The 13,194-nt window shown below is 58.6% G+C and overlaps 1 protein-coding gene across 1 annotated transcript; it reads left to right on the top strand.

Moving 5' to 3' along the window:
* The first annotated feature begins 1,527 nt into the window (after positions 1-1,527).
* N4BP3 (NEDD4 binding protein 3) lies at positions 1,528-13,061 on the top strand. The gene is made up of 5 exons (XM_059698150.1): positions 1,528-1,823; positions 6,772-7,122; positions 7,359-7,886; positions 8,237-8,479; positions 8,589-13,061. The coding sequence occupies exons 2-5, from the start codon at positions 6,802-6,804 to the stop codon at positions 9,114-9,116; spliced, it is 1,620 nt and encodes a 539-aa protein (XP_059554133.1). The 5' UTR covers positions 1,528-1,823; positions 6,772-6,801; the 3' UTR covers positions 9,117-13,061.
* The last annotated feature ends 133 nt before the right edge of the window (positions 13,062-13,194 follow it).

Here is a 13,194-nt window from a genome sequence, read left to right as displayed (position 1 = left end):
ATAGTTCTCCAGAAAGTAACCTCACAGGGTGATCTGATTATAAATTCCTAACAAAGCAGGTCATGGTGGGTAGTCACAACCCAGGCATGTAACTTCTTTAGTAAAAGGCTTATCTTTGCGGTAAGCCAGCCCAGTCCATTGTTCTGTGCATATAGAGTAACACACCTTGGAAATGTTCCCTTTCAGACCCCTCCTTCTGATATGTGCAGTAATCGTACCCCTACCTTGCTCTCTCCCACCTTTATGTAATCGTCCTTACTTCCCCTCATTAATCTCAAATGCATAAAAGAAATTGTAAACTGTTATTCTCAGGAGCATTTGAGATCTTGCTTCCTGGCATATGTTGTCAGTTTGGTGCAAATAAACTCAATAAAAATTCTCTACATGTTTGGATGTTTCTTAAGTTGACAGGAAATTGGCAAACCGGTGACCCATGGCCCAAGTCTGATCCACGGGTGAGTGCGCGACGTCTTTATTTTTTAATTGACAAAATCTACATACATAAAATCAAGCATTGAAAAGTGTACAGTGCAATGACTTTTAGGACATTCACAATGCTGTGCAACCACCACCTCTGGATTTTCCTCATCCCACAAAGGAAACCCCATACCTTTCAAGCAGTCACTCATTTCTCTCTCTACACAGCCCCTGGCACTAACTGCTTTCTGTCTGTGTGGATTTCCCTGCTCCTTATATGTGGAATCACACGGGTGGCCTTTTGTGTCTGGTTTCTTTCACCTAGCAAAATTTTTTGGAGGCTCATTCGCTGGAGGGGCCGGCAGCGGATGACGCTGCTCTCCGCAATCGCTGCAAACTCGCTTTGTATCCATGCATGTATCAGCACTTCATTCCTTTTGAATAATATTCCATCGTACGGATATACCACAATGTGTTTATCCATTCATCAAGTGGACAACTTGAACTATGTCCACCTTTTGGCTATTATGAATAGTCCTGCCACACACATTGGTGTACAGGTACTTGTTTGAGTCCCTGTTTTCAATTTTTGGGAGTATATACCTAGGAGTGTAATTGCTGGGTCGGAAGGTGACTGTTTCACTTTTGAGGAAGACACAGGTGTTTAATATTTTTCAATCTGAATGCCTTTAGGTATCCATTTCTGCCTCTGTCTCCATTTCTTCTACTGTCTTACATCGAAGTGTTCGAGTCAAATTGTTTGGTTCCTGAAGGCATCTGGATTTGCTGGATTTCCACCTCTCGGGAGCACTATCTTGCTCAGCCTCCAAAGGGGATAATATTTACCTAAGAGAACATGGCGAGGACCAGGGAGGTGATGGACTGAACGCGCCTCTTCCGAAGCTGCTCTGAAAACGGAGAGAGACCGCGAAGACAGGAGGAGGAGGAGCGGGGCAGGCGGAGCGCGTTTTGGAGGCGTTGTCCGCGCTCGGGGAAGCGGACCAGCCGGTGTCCGAGCGGGCGGGCACAGAGCGGCGCCGCGCAGGGAGCAGCCGGCAGGGGGCCCGTGGGGCCGGGGCGGGGCTCAGGTTGGCCGGCAGTGGGCGGGGGTGGCCCCTCGTCCCCTCCCCTCGCCTCCCGAGGCCCCGGCCACGCTTTGGGCTGGCGGCGCGCGGGTGAGTCAGGCCGGGTTTTCCCTCCGCCTCTGGGGCATGCGAGCCAGCGCCACCGAGCGCGTCCCTCCCTCGTCAATCCGGCTCCGGCGCCCGCCCGCGTTTTCCCGACGCCTGGCACCCAGCCGCCCCGGCCGGGCTCGCAGTCTCCGCAGGACCGGCGCCCTGGAGGGAGGGTTCAAATCCGCGCGAGGGAAGTGCAGCGCGCGAGGGGTGCGGAGCGGTGCCAGCATGGTAAGTGGGGCGCGCCAGGGGCCGGGGCTGGACTCGGGGGGTGGGGCCGTTCGCGAGGTCTCCCTTTCCCGGCGACCTTGGCCAAGCCTCAGCCCCGCCGGCCGAGGTCTCCGTCTAAGTGGGTGGGGGTGCCCGGGTGCGGTGTGCGCCCAGGTGTCCCCTGCTCCGGGAACCGAGGCTCTGAGGCTCGGGATCGGGGACCCACCCACACGCTCCGCTGGCGGGGCCGGTAGCAGGTTACCCTGCTCCCCGCAATCCCCGCGAACGCGCTTTCCATGAATTGGCGTTCGGGACCCCTGTGCCGCGGCTCGGGTGGGGCAGATGCCCTTGGCAAGGGAGCCTGACCTCGGCCTCTGTCTCCCAGCCCCACCGCTCCGGGCGGGCCCCAGGAAGGCGCCAGGAAGAGACTGCCCCTCCCGTCCCCCAGGTAGTTAAATGTCGCCCCGCAGTTCTGGGGAGCCCTAGCCCGCCTCTGCCAGAGCTTTCCCGGGGCAAATTCCGAAAGGATGCCTACCTCGTTTGCCTCTCCTTCCCCAGGAGACCCCTCTCCCGCCCCCTCCGCAATACCCGCTTCGTCCTTCAACCCCTCTGCCCTGTACAGGCGGAAGCTGCCAGCCTTTCTCCTGGGCCCCCAACCAGGGATGCTCCCACGTCTTGGCGGCCAGAGCCACGACACAACCTTTGGCCAAAGTGAGGGCTGGTCTAGGGCCAGCCGAAATCGGGGTTCTGGCTGTGTTCAGAAATAGCACTGGGACCCCTGTCTTTCTCGGGGCACCACTCTCCTCCAAGAACAGATTGGGGTTCTCCTCCTTTGCATCAGGGGCTGAGCCTGGCTGTCCCTCTGCCTTGGCCACCATGCCTTCTCCCTGCTTGGCCTGGGGAGGAGGCAGAAGCAGAGAGATCACCATCCTGGACTAGGTGATGAGCCTCCTCCCAGGGCCCTCCTGGGCAGGGCTCTTGTGCTGGCTGGCTGTGTGTGGGTGTGTATGTGCCAGACTGTGAATGAATTCGACCAGCCTGCTCCCACTACCGCCCCTAGAGCCAGCAGCTTCCAGGGCTAGAAGTCCCCAAGCAGCAGTGCTGCCACTATTTCTTCCTGATCCAGGGGCAGGCCGGAGGGATTCCAGGCTAAGGGGACTGGAATCCAACCCAGCATGGTTGCACAGGCCCTTGGGAGAAGCAGCTGTGGGGGCTGGGCAGACATGCATACCCAGCAGTGAGTGCCCATGGGGGGCAGTGGGGACCCCTGGCTGGGATAGCCTGATGCAGTGCTGAGGACCTTGCCCAGGGAGTTGGGATGGCTGTCGCTGTGGGTTCTTAGGCAACTTGCTTCCTCTTTCTGGGCCTCAGTTTCCCTGTCTGTAAAATGGAGTGACAGTAACTGCTACTCTGCCTGTCCTCACGAGGCTTTCATGGAGATGAGATGATGGAAGGAAAGGGCTGAAGAAAACCGTAGAGTTCCGTGCAACTGTAAGACAAAGCACCGCTCCTGCCGGGGTTGGACTGTGCCTCTTCAAGTGTTGCAGGGTGTCCAGGGTATGCCCCCTTCCTGGCCCCCCCGCATCCACCGCCCCCTCTTTTGGAACAGGGACATTCCAGTCCCATTCCTCCGGGGCAGCTGCAGACACACCCCTCAGCAAAACTGATTCCCCAGCAGGTGGTGGGACACCCCCCTCCACACCCCCCCTGATGGGCTGTCAGGGCTCAGGAGGGGCTGATGCAGCAGAGTTAGGAGTGGAGCTTCCTGCCCACTTGGCTCTGGAATGTCCCACCCAGAGGAGATGCATGGTGGGGAGCCTGTCACTTCCTCCTGTGCAGCTGAGCATGACCTTAGGCACGTTATTTCAACTGCTGGGCCTCAGTTTTCTCTCCTGAAGGGGGGCTGACACTACTCCCCTCCTGTGCGTGTTGTGAGCCTATGGTAGGCCCTGTGTCAGGCTGACCCACCAAGGCACCCACTAAACGATGCCAGGATGCCTCCTTGATGTTCTGTCTCTGCTCCATCTCCAGGTGGTCCCCCAGGCCCATTCTCCTGGCTCCACCAAGGGTGGTCCAAAAGAGATATCCCTCTGTGTTCAGGACTTCCAGTCTGCTGGCTAATCTTGGGGCCAGGGGATGGGAGGAGTAAAGGCCCTGTTGGGGCCACCTGGGGCCTGTGCAGAAGGCCTGGCCCAAACCTAGCCTGTAGGGTTATGGGGAGCTTTCAGCTCTGGGCAGATCTCTGGGCCCCAGAGCAAGCAAGCCCAGGCATTTAGAGGCATCTGGCTTTAGGCTCTGATCCCTCCCCAGTTGCTGTCTCTCCCCCACTCCCCACCAAATCCTCTCCAGCCCACAGCTGTCCTGTTCTGACCAGGCCAGTCCCTGGGCTTCCAAGCAACAGGAAGGTGTGTGTGTTGGGGGTAGGCAGGGGAGGTGGAGGGACCGTTCTAGGAAAAGGTACTAGCTGGTAATGCAGCCAGAGAAGTTACTTAAGAGGGGTGGAGGGTGGGGGCCTTAAAGAAAGACAAAGGAAAGGGGCTGTCTATGCCTCTTCCTCCAGCTCCATAGCTGTTTCTAATTGCTCAAGTCACTTGTGGAGGGAAGCTGGCCTCATGCCTCCCTCACCACCTTCACCCCCCCCCCCCATCTAGCCTCTGGGCAGGGAACTAGATGGTCTCTCCTGCAGAGGAATTCCTGTATTATTATGTATATGTGTCCCAGAGAGAGTAGTTCAATGCCGTGTGGGTGACCTTGAGCGTGACTGTCTGCTGTTGGACTCTCCTCGCTGTGTCCTCTAATATAGGAGCCCCTGTGCTGCTGGTGGCACTGGCTGGACTGCAGTATAAGAGTGGCTGGCATATATCTGTTATGGCCATGTCTGCCTCTCTAGACCTGAGACTCTTTGTGGGGCTCAGGGGATGTCAGTTATTGCTCCTTGAGACAGGAAGTGAGGATCTGCCAAAGGGAAGGTGAGATGGTGTGTATTTGGGATGAAGTGAGCTTATTTGGCATCACTGTCACCATCGTCCATCGTCATCTCCCTCCCCCCGCCCTCCCCTTGTTGCAGTGGGTTTACAGTTCACAAGACCTTTTGCCTCTGTTGTGTCTGTGACTGTCACAGTAATCTCATAAGGAAGGCAGGGCAGGCAGGGTCTTTCTCCCCTTTAGAGATGGGGAGACTGAGGCATGGTGAAGAGAGGTGCACCGTGGAGAAACAGTGTGAGAGCAGGGCAGGAGACCAGCTTCTCTGCTGTCCCACCTCCCTGTCAGGAGTTCAGTGCCCTCTCAGACACAGCGGTACCTGTGGCCGGGTGGGTTTGTTGTGGTGAAGGGTGTCAGATTGGGAGATCGATGCTTCCATTCCACCTCTTTGGGCCATGGGTGACATCCTTGGCCATTTGGCAGCCATGGTGCTGGTTCACCTGTGCCCTCACCCTAGCCAGCTCTGTGCCCTTGGGCAAACCATTTCACCTTTCAGAGCCCTAGTGTCCTTACCTAAAAAATAGATAGGACCTAGGTCACAGGACTCAGTGAGACCCCTGTGTCGCCGTAGGTGCTTAGCACTTGTGATTCGTTACCTGGGTGAGTCCCCGGACCCTGTGTGGCCTATGACACCCCCGGAGGTGTCGAGGGAACTGGGGCCTGGGAGGGAAGGGTTGGGAAGGATACTTTTGCCCAGGGTGAGGTGGAGGGCCACACGGTGAGGGGGCAGGGCTGAACCCTCCTTCCCTTTTACTCCTAGAGAGCTTTGTCTCCCACAAACACAAAACCTGGAAATGGCGGAGGAAGATGGAACCTCCTAACCACCATTGTTTAGGATGGGAGTGGGTGTCCCGGCAGCATATTGGGGAGGTTCTGGGAGACTCACAGCTGCAGCGTGCCTGCTGGGGTCTAACTGGGAATGGGAGCAGCTGCGGGGGAGGCAGAAAAGGTGGCATTGGTTCATCCGGCATGCTGCGCACTGGGCCTAGCACAGGGGATCCAGCCGGGCACTTGGACAGGTCCCACCTCCACTGTGTGGTCCCAGCACAGGAGCCTAGTCACTGGGTCTCCCACCAGTAATGTTCATGTGTCTGACCAGCTCAGCTCTGCTCTGGTCAGCCTGCGTTGACCCTGGCTGCTGACTGGGCGCTTTGTTCTATTATCTTAGCCCATTCTCTAGGCATCCCTGAGTGATGAGTTGTCATCCCATTGTACGCATGAGGAAGCCAGGCCCCCCATGGTGACTGGCTCAATGCAGGGTGAAGATTTAGAGACACCCCTGGCCCCATCCTCACACCTGGTGGTGGGCTCTCTGGGGCATATGAAAGGGCTGGCAGGGGCTCCAGCTGCCCCTTCCCCTGCCTCTCACCATGGCCCAAGGTGAACACCTGTTCCGGAAACTGTGGCCATTGTTCCCTCCATCCTTCCTCCCCTCGGGCCCTTCCTGTTTGTATCCCTCCCACTGCCTGGTGCAGCCCCGCCCATGCCAGGTGCTTCCCTTGGGGAACTCACTCTCTGCAGAAAGAGGGCTGAACTGGGTTTCCCCTCTCCCAAGAAGAAGGAATGGAGTATCTGAGGTGGCTGTGCCCTCTGCCTACTTTCCAAATTGGGGGGGGGGGGGGGGGAGTCTAGCAGGAGAGTGAGCAAGGTCAGAGTCAGACAGGGCCTGAGTCCTCAGCTGGCCCAGTCCTGGGGAGGGTCCTATCCTGCCGTTTCCATGCCTCCCCTCATCCATACCTCCCCACCCCCAATCACACACCAGCTTCTAGCTGATGCTGGGGTACCGGGCAGGTGGCTTTAGGGCCTGTGCCCCTTCTTCTTGCCAGCCTAGGAATTCTGTGCTGCATTCTCTCCATATCCATATCTGCCTCTCCTGGGCCTGGGCCAGATGGGGAGCTGACACAGAACCAGCACCTGGTTTTAGGGCATCAAGGGCGGGTGGGCAGCAAGCACCCACCTGCCCCTGATGGAGCCTCTTGATCTCTAGAAGCAGCTGCCTGTGCCGTGTTGAAACTTCATGGACACAGCCCCAGGCCCTGCTGGCATTGCCATGGGCAGCGTGGGCAGCCTGTTGGAACGGCAGGACTTCTCCCCTGAAGAGCTACGGGCAGCACTTGAGGGGTCCCGAGGCTCCCGCCAGCCTGATGGGCTCCTCCGGAAGGGCTTGGGCCAGCGTGAGCTCCTCAGCTACTTGCACCTCCCTAAGAAAGACGGCAAGACCACGAAGCGGGCTGCTCGGAATGAGCCTGCCGACTATGCTACCCTCTACTACCAGGAACATCCCCGGGCCGGTGACTTCAGCAAGACCTCGCTGCCCGAGCGGGGACGTTTTGACAAGGTGCACCTCTGCCCAAACCCCTCCCTGGGGTGGGAGGGTGGGATGGGAGCTTGGGGCCTCCTGGGAGACCTCGGCGCTGGGGCAGGGCTTGGACCTGAAAGTCCTGCTATGGACTAGCCTGGTCATTGCTTTCCAGTGGCAGGCACCCCGTGTCTGAAAGGACCCCTAGGGCTGCGGGAGCATCGTGGGGCAGTGCTGTTAGCTCAGGGCCTTACCCTGCCCTCTCTTCCTGGCAGTGCCGTATTCGCCCATCGGTGTTCAAGCCTGTGGCAGGCACCGGGAAAGGCTTCCTGTCCATGCAGAGCCTGGCGGCCCACAAGGGCCAGAAGCTGTGGCGCAGCAACGGCAGTCTGCACACTCTGGCCTGCCACCCACCCCTGAGCCCAGGGCCCCGGGCCAGCCAGGCACAGGCCCGTGCCCAGCTGCTGCACGCCCTCAGCCTGGACGAGGGCGGCCCCGAACCCGAGCCCAGCCTGTCTGACTCCTCCAGTGGGGGCAGCTTTAGCCGCAGTCCTGGCATGGGCCCTGGCCCTTTCAGCTCCTCCCTGGGCCACATTAACCACCTTGGGGGCTCCCTGGATCGTGCCTCTCGGAGCCCAAAGGAGGCTGGGCCACTGGCCGGGTTGAACTGCCTGCCTGAGCCCCCACCGCCCTATGAGCTCTCTTGCCACACGGCCGAGGAGGTGGTGGCCATGCTCCCCGACACCTGTGAGGATCTCAAGAGAGGCCTCAGTGACCAGGATGGCGTCAATCACTTCACACAGGTGAGGGCAGCCTCTGCCTAGGCTCTTGTTCTATCCCTGGGCCGTGGAGTACTGGGCAGTGTCCTCAGCCAGTTCCCCCACATGACACTGGACATGAGAGGAAGAAGGAGATGCATCAGCGCCTCTCCCCCCAACCCGCGTGGTGGGATGTCGGGTTCTTGCTGGGGTTCCCTGTGCAAGAGGGAGGGAGAGACTCCCTGGGCGGGAGGGCGGGAATATGTCGGGGACACTTCACCTCTGGAGGGCATCCCAGGGTAGGGCACGTGTGGCCAGGGCCTTGGGCCCTGGTCCTGTGGTTTTCGGGTACAGGACGTTGGCTGCGGCTATTAGGGGCCTCTTTCCCTTGGCAGGTGCTGGAGGAACGCCAGCGGCTGTGGCTCTCTGAGCTGAAGCGCCTGTACCTGGAGCGGCTGCACGAGGTGGCCCAGAAGGCTGAGCGCAGCGAGCGGAACCTCCAGCTACAGCTGTTCATGGCCCAGCAGGAGCAGCGCCGCCTGCGCAAGGAGCTGCGGGCACAGCAGGGCCTGGCCGCTGAGCATCGGCCTCCAGAGGCTGACCCCAACACTCGGCCAGAGGAGGAAGCACGATGGGAGGTGAGAGACCGGGCTCTCAGGAACTCTCCTGTCCCCGTTTCTGCAGCCCCCTCCTCTGCCCACCCCAACCAGCCTTGCTGGGTGCTCACCCCTGCTGTGCCCCTTCCAGGTGTGCCAGAAGACAGCGGAGATCAGCCTCCTGAAGCAGCAGCTGCGGGAGGCCCAGGCCGAGCTGGCGCAGAAGCTGGCCGAGATCTTCAGCCTCAAGACACAACTTCGGGGCAGCCGGGCACAAGCCCAGGCCCAGGACGCAGAGCTGGCCCGGCTGCGCGAGGCTGTGCGGAGCCTGCAGGAGCAGGCCCCCCGGGAGGAAGCCCCAGGTAGTTGTGAGACTGACGACTGCAAGAGCCGGGGGCTGCTGGGGGAGGCAGGAGGCAGTGAGGCTGGGGATGGTGCTGAGCAGCTGCGGGCTGAGCTGCTGCAGGAGCGACTCCGGGGCCAAGAGCAGGCGCTACGCTTCGAGCAGGAGCGTCGGACCTGGCAGGAGGAGAAGGAGCGGGTGCTGCGCTACCAGCGAGAGATCCAGGGGGGCTACATGGACATGTACCGCCGCAACCAGGCACTGGAACAGGAATTGCAGGCGCTGCGGGAGCCCTCCACACCCTGGAGTCCTCGGCTTGAGTCCTCCAAGATCTGAGGCCAGTGGAGAGAGCTGACAGCAGAAGCACCGTCAGAAGAAGGCTTGGGCAAGCCCCCCCTGAGATGGCCGGCTCCTTCCTGACATTGAAAGGGGGCAGAATCTGCTGAAGCCAGCCAGGGTCGGGGAGGCTCACCGAGAGGAGGGATCCCAGAGGGGCTGTGGGCTGGGTAGGGTGCCAGCAGCAGAAGCCAGGTCCAGGCCCACCTGGCTGAAAAGTACCCCTGCAGGACCCAGCCTGCTCCTGGAGTACGTGTGGCCCTAGGAAAGGGAGACTGGGAGATGAGGCGCTCAAGTTGTAGATGGGCAGGCATGAGGGAGGAAGGCTGGGACAATAGCATTGGCCTCCCCCAGAATAAAACCACGTTTTCTATGAGGAGGCCCTTGGTGATACGCTGGGCCTGTCCCCAGCCTGGATCAAGGATGGTTGGGGTCGGGGGGCTGTGGACCTGGGCTATAGCTCCTCCCAGAGTCCTGGTCAGTGGGAGGTTGTGCCCAGTTCCTGTGTGCACAGCTGCTGGGCACGTGTGTTGGCAAGTGGAGGAGTCATCCTCCTTGCCCCAGCACCACATGGATCCTTAGCTGCCGTGTGGGCTGAAATTCCTTTCTTCAGCACCAGTGGGATTTTTCAGAAGGAACAATGCCAGGGAACCCAGGAAAACAAAGGGGCAAGTCACCCAAGGCGTTGCTAGAACATGAAACGTTCCCTTGGTGGAAAGTCTGAGCCCCAGTGCCCAGGCCCCTGCTGGGTTTAGGGCTAGCCTAAGACGGCCTCTTCTGGAGCTCCCCAAGGCTCCTGTAGGGACCTGTCCTGCCCGGAACCCACCTCTCACCTTCCTGTCTGGCTGTGGTTCACCACCCCTCTACACAGGGATGGGGCTTTGGGAAGGTGCAGGAGACAAGTAATGGAGCAGAGAAAGCTTGTGGGTCAGTGGGTAACGGGCCTTTGCCACTGCAAAGAGAATGGACATCTCCCCATAGGCATGGAGGACCCTGGAGTATTTCTAAGCAGGGGTGAGATGTGAGCTCATTTGTACTCTGAAAAGCAGCCCCTGCCTCTCAGACACCTGGCTTCCTCTCTGGGCCTTGGCTCCCTCCTGGCGGGTGGCCTGGTGCACAGACCCAGACTGGCTGTGCAGGTAGCCTCTCCCCACCCCTTGCCCTTGTAGTGAAGCTCGGCGCCCTTACAGGTGAATCACTGTGACTGCTGCCATGCATCGAGAGCTTCCCTTCTGCCAGGCACTGTTAGGCTGCCAGGGCATGGGGGCTCAGGTGTGAATCTTTCTGCCCCAGGGCAGGCAGCACACAGAGAGACTTCTCCCCTCCCTGTGTCTGTTCTGCTGGGGCAGGCACAACCTCAGAGGACTTCTCAGCAGAGATTCCCCAGTTGGCTCCCAGTGGCCGTGCCCTGCCCTCCTTGCCAAGCCTGGCAGCCACTCAGGCCCCTGCAGGTGGGGCCTGTGCATGGGGTGTGGATTGGGCTGTAGAGTGAGCCAGTGTGCCCTGCCTTTTCAGGGTGGAGAGGGGTGTGTGAACTGACTGCCAAGGGGATGGTGTGTCTGGCCCTGTGAGTGGCAGGTGTGTGTAGATGTGCTGTGGGTGGTAGGTGTGTCTGAGGGGGTGTGTTTGGGGCTCCTGGGCTGCTTCCTGCCGCTCCCTCTGCTCCATTGCTTGCCCCCTGGCTCCAGTCCCTTTAGCTAGTGGAACCTGTGACCAGGACAGACCCCTGGGGCCTAGCTGAGACCTATCTAGGCCCACCCCTCAGCCTGGGGAGGGAGAGGGAACACCTGGGTTAGGCATTTCAGTTCCCCATAGGCCTTAGTATCCATTTCAGACCCTCCCAAACCAAGGTTTCTGGGCCAGTGGCCCTCTAGAGCCCCCCCCCCCCCCACCCCCATTCAGTGCTGGCCTGAGTCTGGGCCACACCCTCCTCAAGGCCTCGAGCAAGTCGGGCTGGGTGCCCACATGCCCCACAATGGCCAGGGCCCACTTTTCCGTGTACCACCTCTGCAGAACAGCTCCTCACCCAGCAATTAGAGATCTGGGCCTGCCAGTACTGCCAGTGGGGAGTGGGTGGGCGGTACCAAAACTTGGCAGCTATGCCAGAAACCAAGACCAGGCCCAGATGCAGGGGGAGGGCTCAAGAGAGCCAAGCTGGGGTGTCTCAGAGGAAACTTGATCCCTATTAGCTCATCCCTGCCTGGCGAACCAGTTCCCAGTCCCCAAGCCAGCTTGGTGGCTCTAGGGCTCTGGGACCAGACAATTACAGGTGCCACTGTAGTGGCTACTGCTTCAGGGCAGCTCTTCCCTCCTGCCCCTGGCAGGCCGCTTGGGACCCCTCCGCCAGCAGACTAGGCCCAGGCGTCCAATTCTTCAGAGCTGTGGTGAGCCCCACCCTGGGCTCCCTACCCCTGGTCCCTCCTTTTCTCAGCTCAGTATCTGCTCCCTGGCCCCTCAGCCTGTCACTTAAAGCCTCTGGCAGTCTAGCCCCCTGAGTCACTGAGAGTGGTGCCCCTTCTGACCACAGCAGCCCTCTGGGCCTTCCTCCTATAGGCAAAGCCCCCTCACCGTGCTCGGATCTTGTCTCATTAAGGAAGCCTTTTTCTTTTTTAAAAATATATTTTTATTGATTTCAGAGAGGGAGAGGGAGAAATAGAAACATCAATGATGAGAGAGAATCATTGAGCAGCTGCATCCTGCACGCCCCCAACTGGGGATCATGCCCTTACCAGGAATTGAACCGTGACTTGGTTCAAAGGTGGACGCTCAACCACTGAGCCACCTCGGCTGGACAGGGAAGCCTTTTCTGAAATCAGAGGGCAATGCATCTCCCTGTGCCCACAGCCCCCATATGCCTCGCCACCAGCTCTTTCTATGCTGCTGGAATTGTCCCTTCACCTCTGGACTGTGGGCCTTGCCCAGCCAGAGCTATGTCTTGTTTTTGTTGTTTGTTTTGTAATATATTTTTTTATTGATTTCAGAGAGGAAGGGAGAGGGAGAGAGATAGAAACATCAATGATGAGAGTGAATCATTGATTGGCTGCCTCCTGCACATCTCACACTGGGGACTGAGCCTGCAACCCGGACATGTGCCCTGACCAGGAATCAAACCGTGACCTCCTGGTTCATAGGTCGATGCTCAACCACCGAACCACACCGGCTGGGCTCATGTCTTGTTTTTATCCCTAGAGCTGCTCTGGCTCCAACCCCAGAAAGCACAGGGGAGCTTTAGAGTCAAGAGGGACCAGGCCCTTCCTATGACTGACATGAGTTTGAACTGGGGATAGGTGGGAAAGGTTCCTGCTCCTAGAGTTCATTCCCCCATGGGTATCAGATGTGAACTAGGTTTGTCAAGCTCCAGGGTGCCAGAGCTAGGTGCCATTCACTGCACAGTGATGTATTGCTGCCTCCCTCAGGGCCTCCTGGCGTGGTTCCCAGGTGAGGAAGCTGAGGTGGCCATGGCGTCTGCCTTCTTGGCCCTTTCCCCGGTGGGTGGAGGAAGGAGACAACACACATGGCCATGTAGTGCAGTGCAAATACAGCGATCAAGTCGATAGTGAAGGAGGCAGAGGGAGCATGAGGAGATTTCTCTGAGACTGAGGGGCTGGGGCTGTAGGTATTAGTGATCCTTTCTCCAAAGACGATGCAGGCCCCACAGTGGCAATCCATCACCTTGTGGATTCAGAAAAGAAAAAGAATGTGTGGTTTCCTGCAACAAAAGTGAAATATGTCACGTGAGATGAGGTGTGAGTGCCATGGGAGTTCAGAGGAGAGCGGGCTCACTTATCACTCCAGGTGATGGAGTGGAGGTGACAAAGGTTGGCCAAACTTTGGTTAAGCTACTTTAATTTTTTTATTTTTTGAGGGAGAGGAAGTGAGAGAGAGAAACATCCACGCAATAGCACACATTGATCGAAAAAATATCCTCTGATGAGGATTAACCACTCCATCCCCCCTCCCCCCCCAGCTGGGAATCCATCCCAAAACTCGGGCTTGTGCCCTGACCGGCAACTGTTTGGTGCATGGATGAAACCCAACCAACAACCAGGGCTTGTTAGGCTCTTCTGAGCTCTTTTGG

This window comes from Myotis daubentonii, chromosome 5 (genome assembly GCF_963259705.1).
Source record: "Myotis daubentonii chromosome 5, mMyoDau2.1, whole genome shotgun sequence".
In the NCBI taxonomy this organism is placed as follows: domain Eukaryota; kingdom Metazoa; phylum Chordata; class Mammalia; order Chiroptera; family Vespertilionidae; genus Myotis; species Myotis daubentonii.
This window is presented reverse-complemented; position numbering and strand designations above follow the sequence as displayed.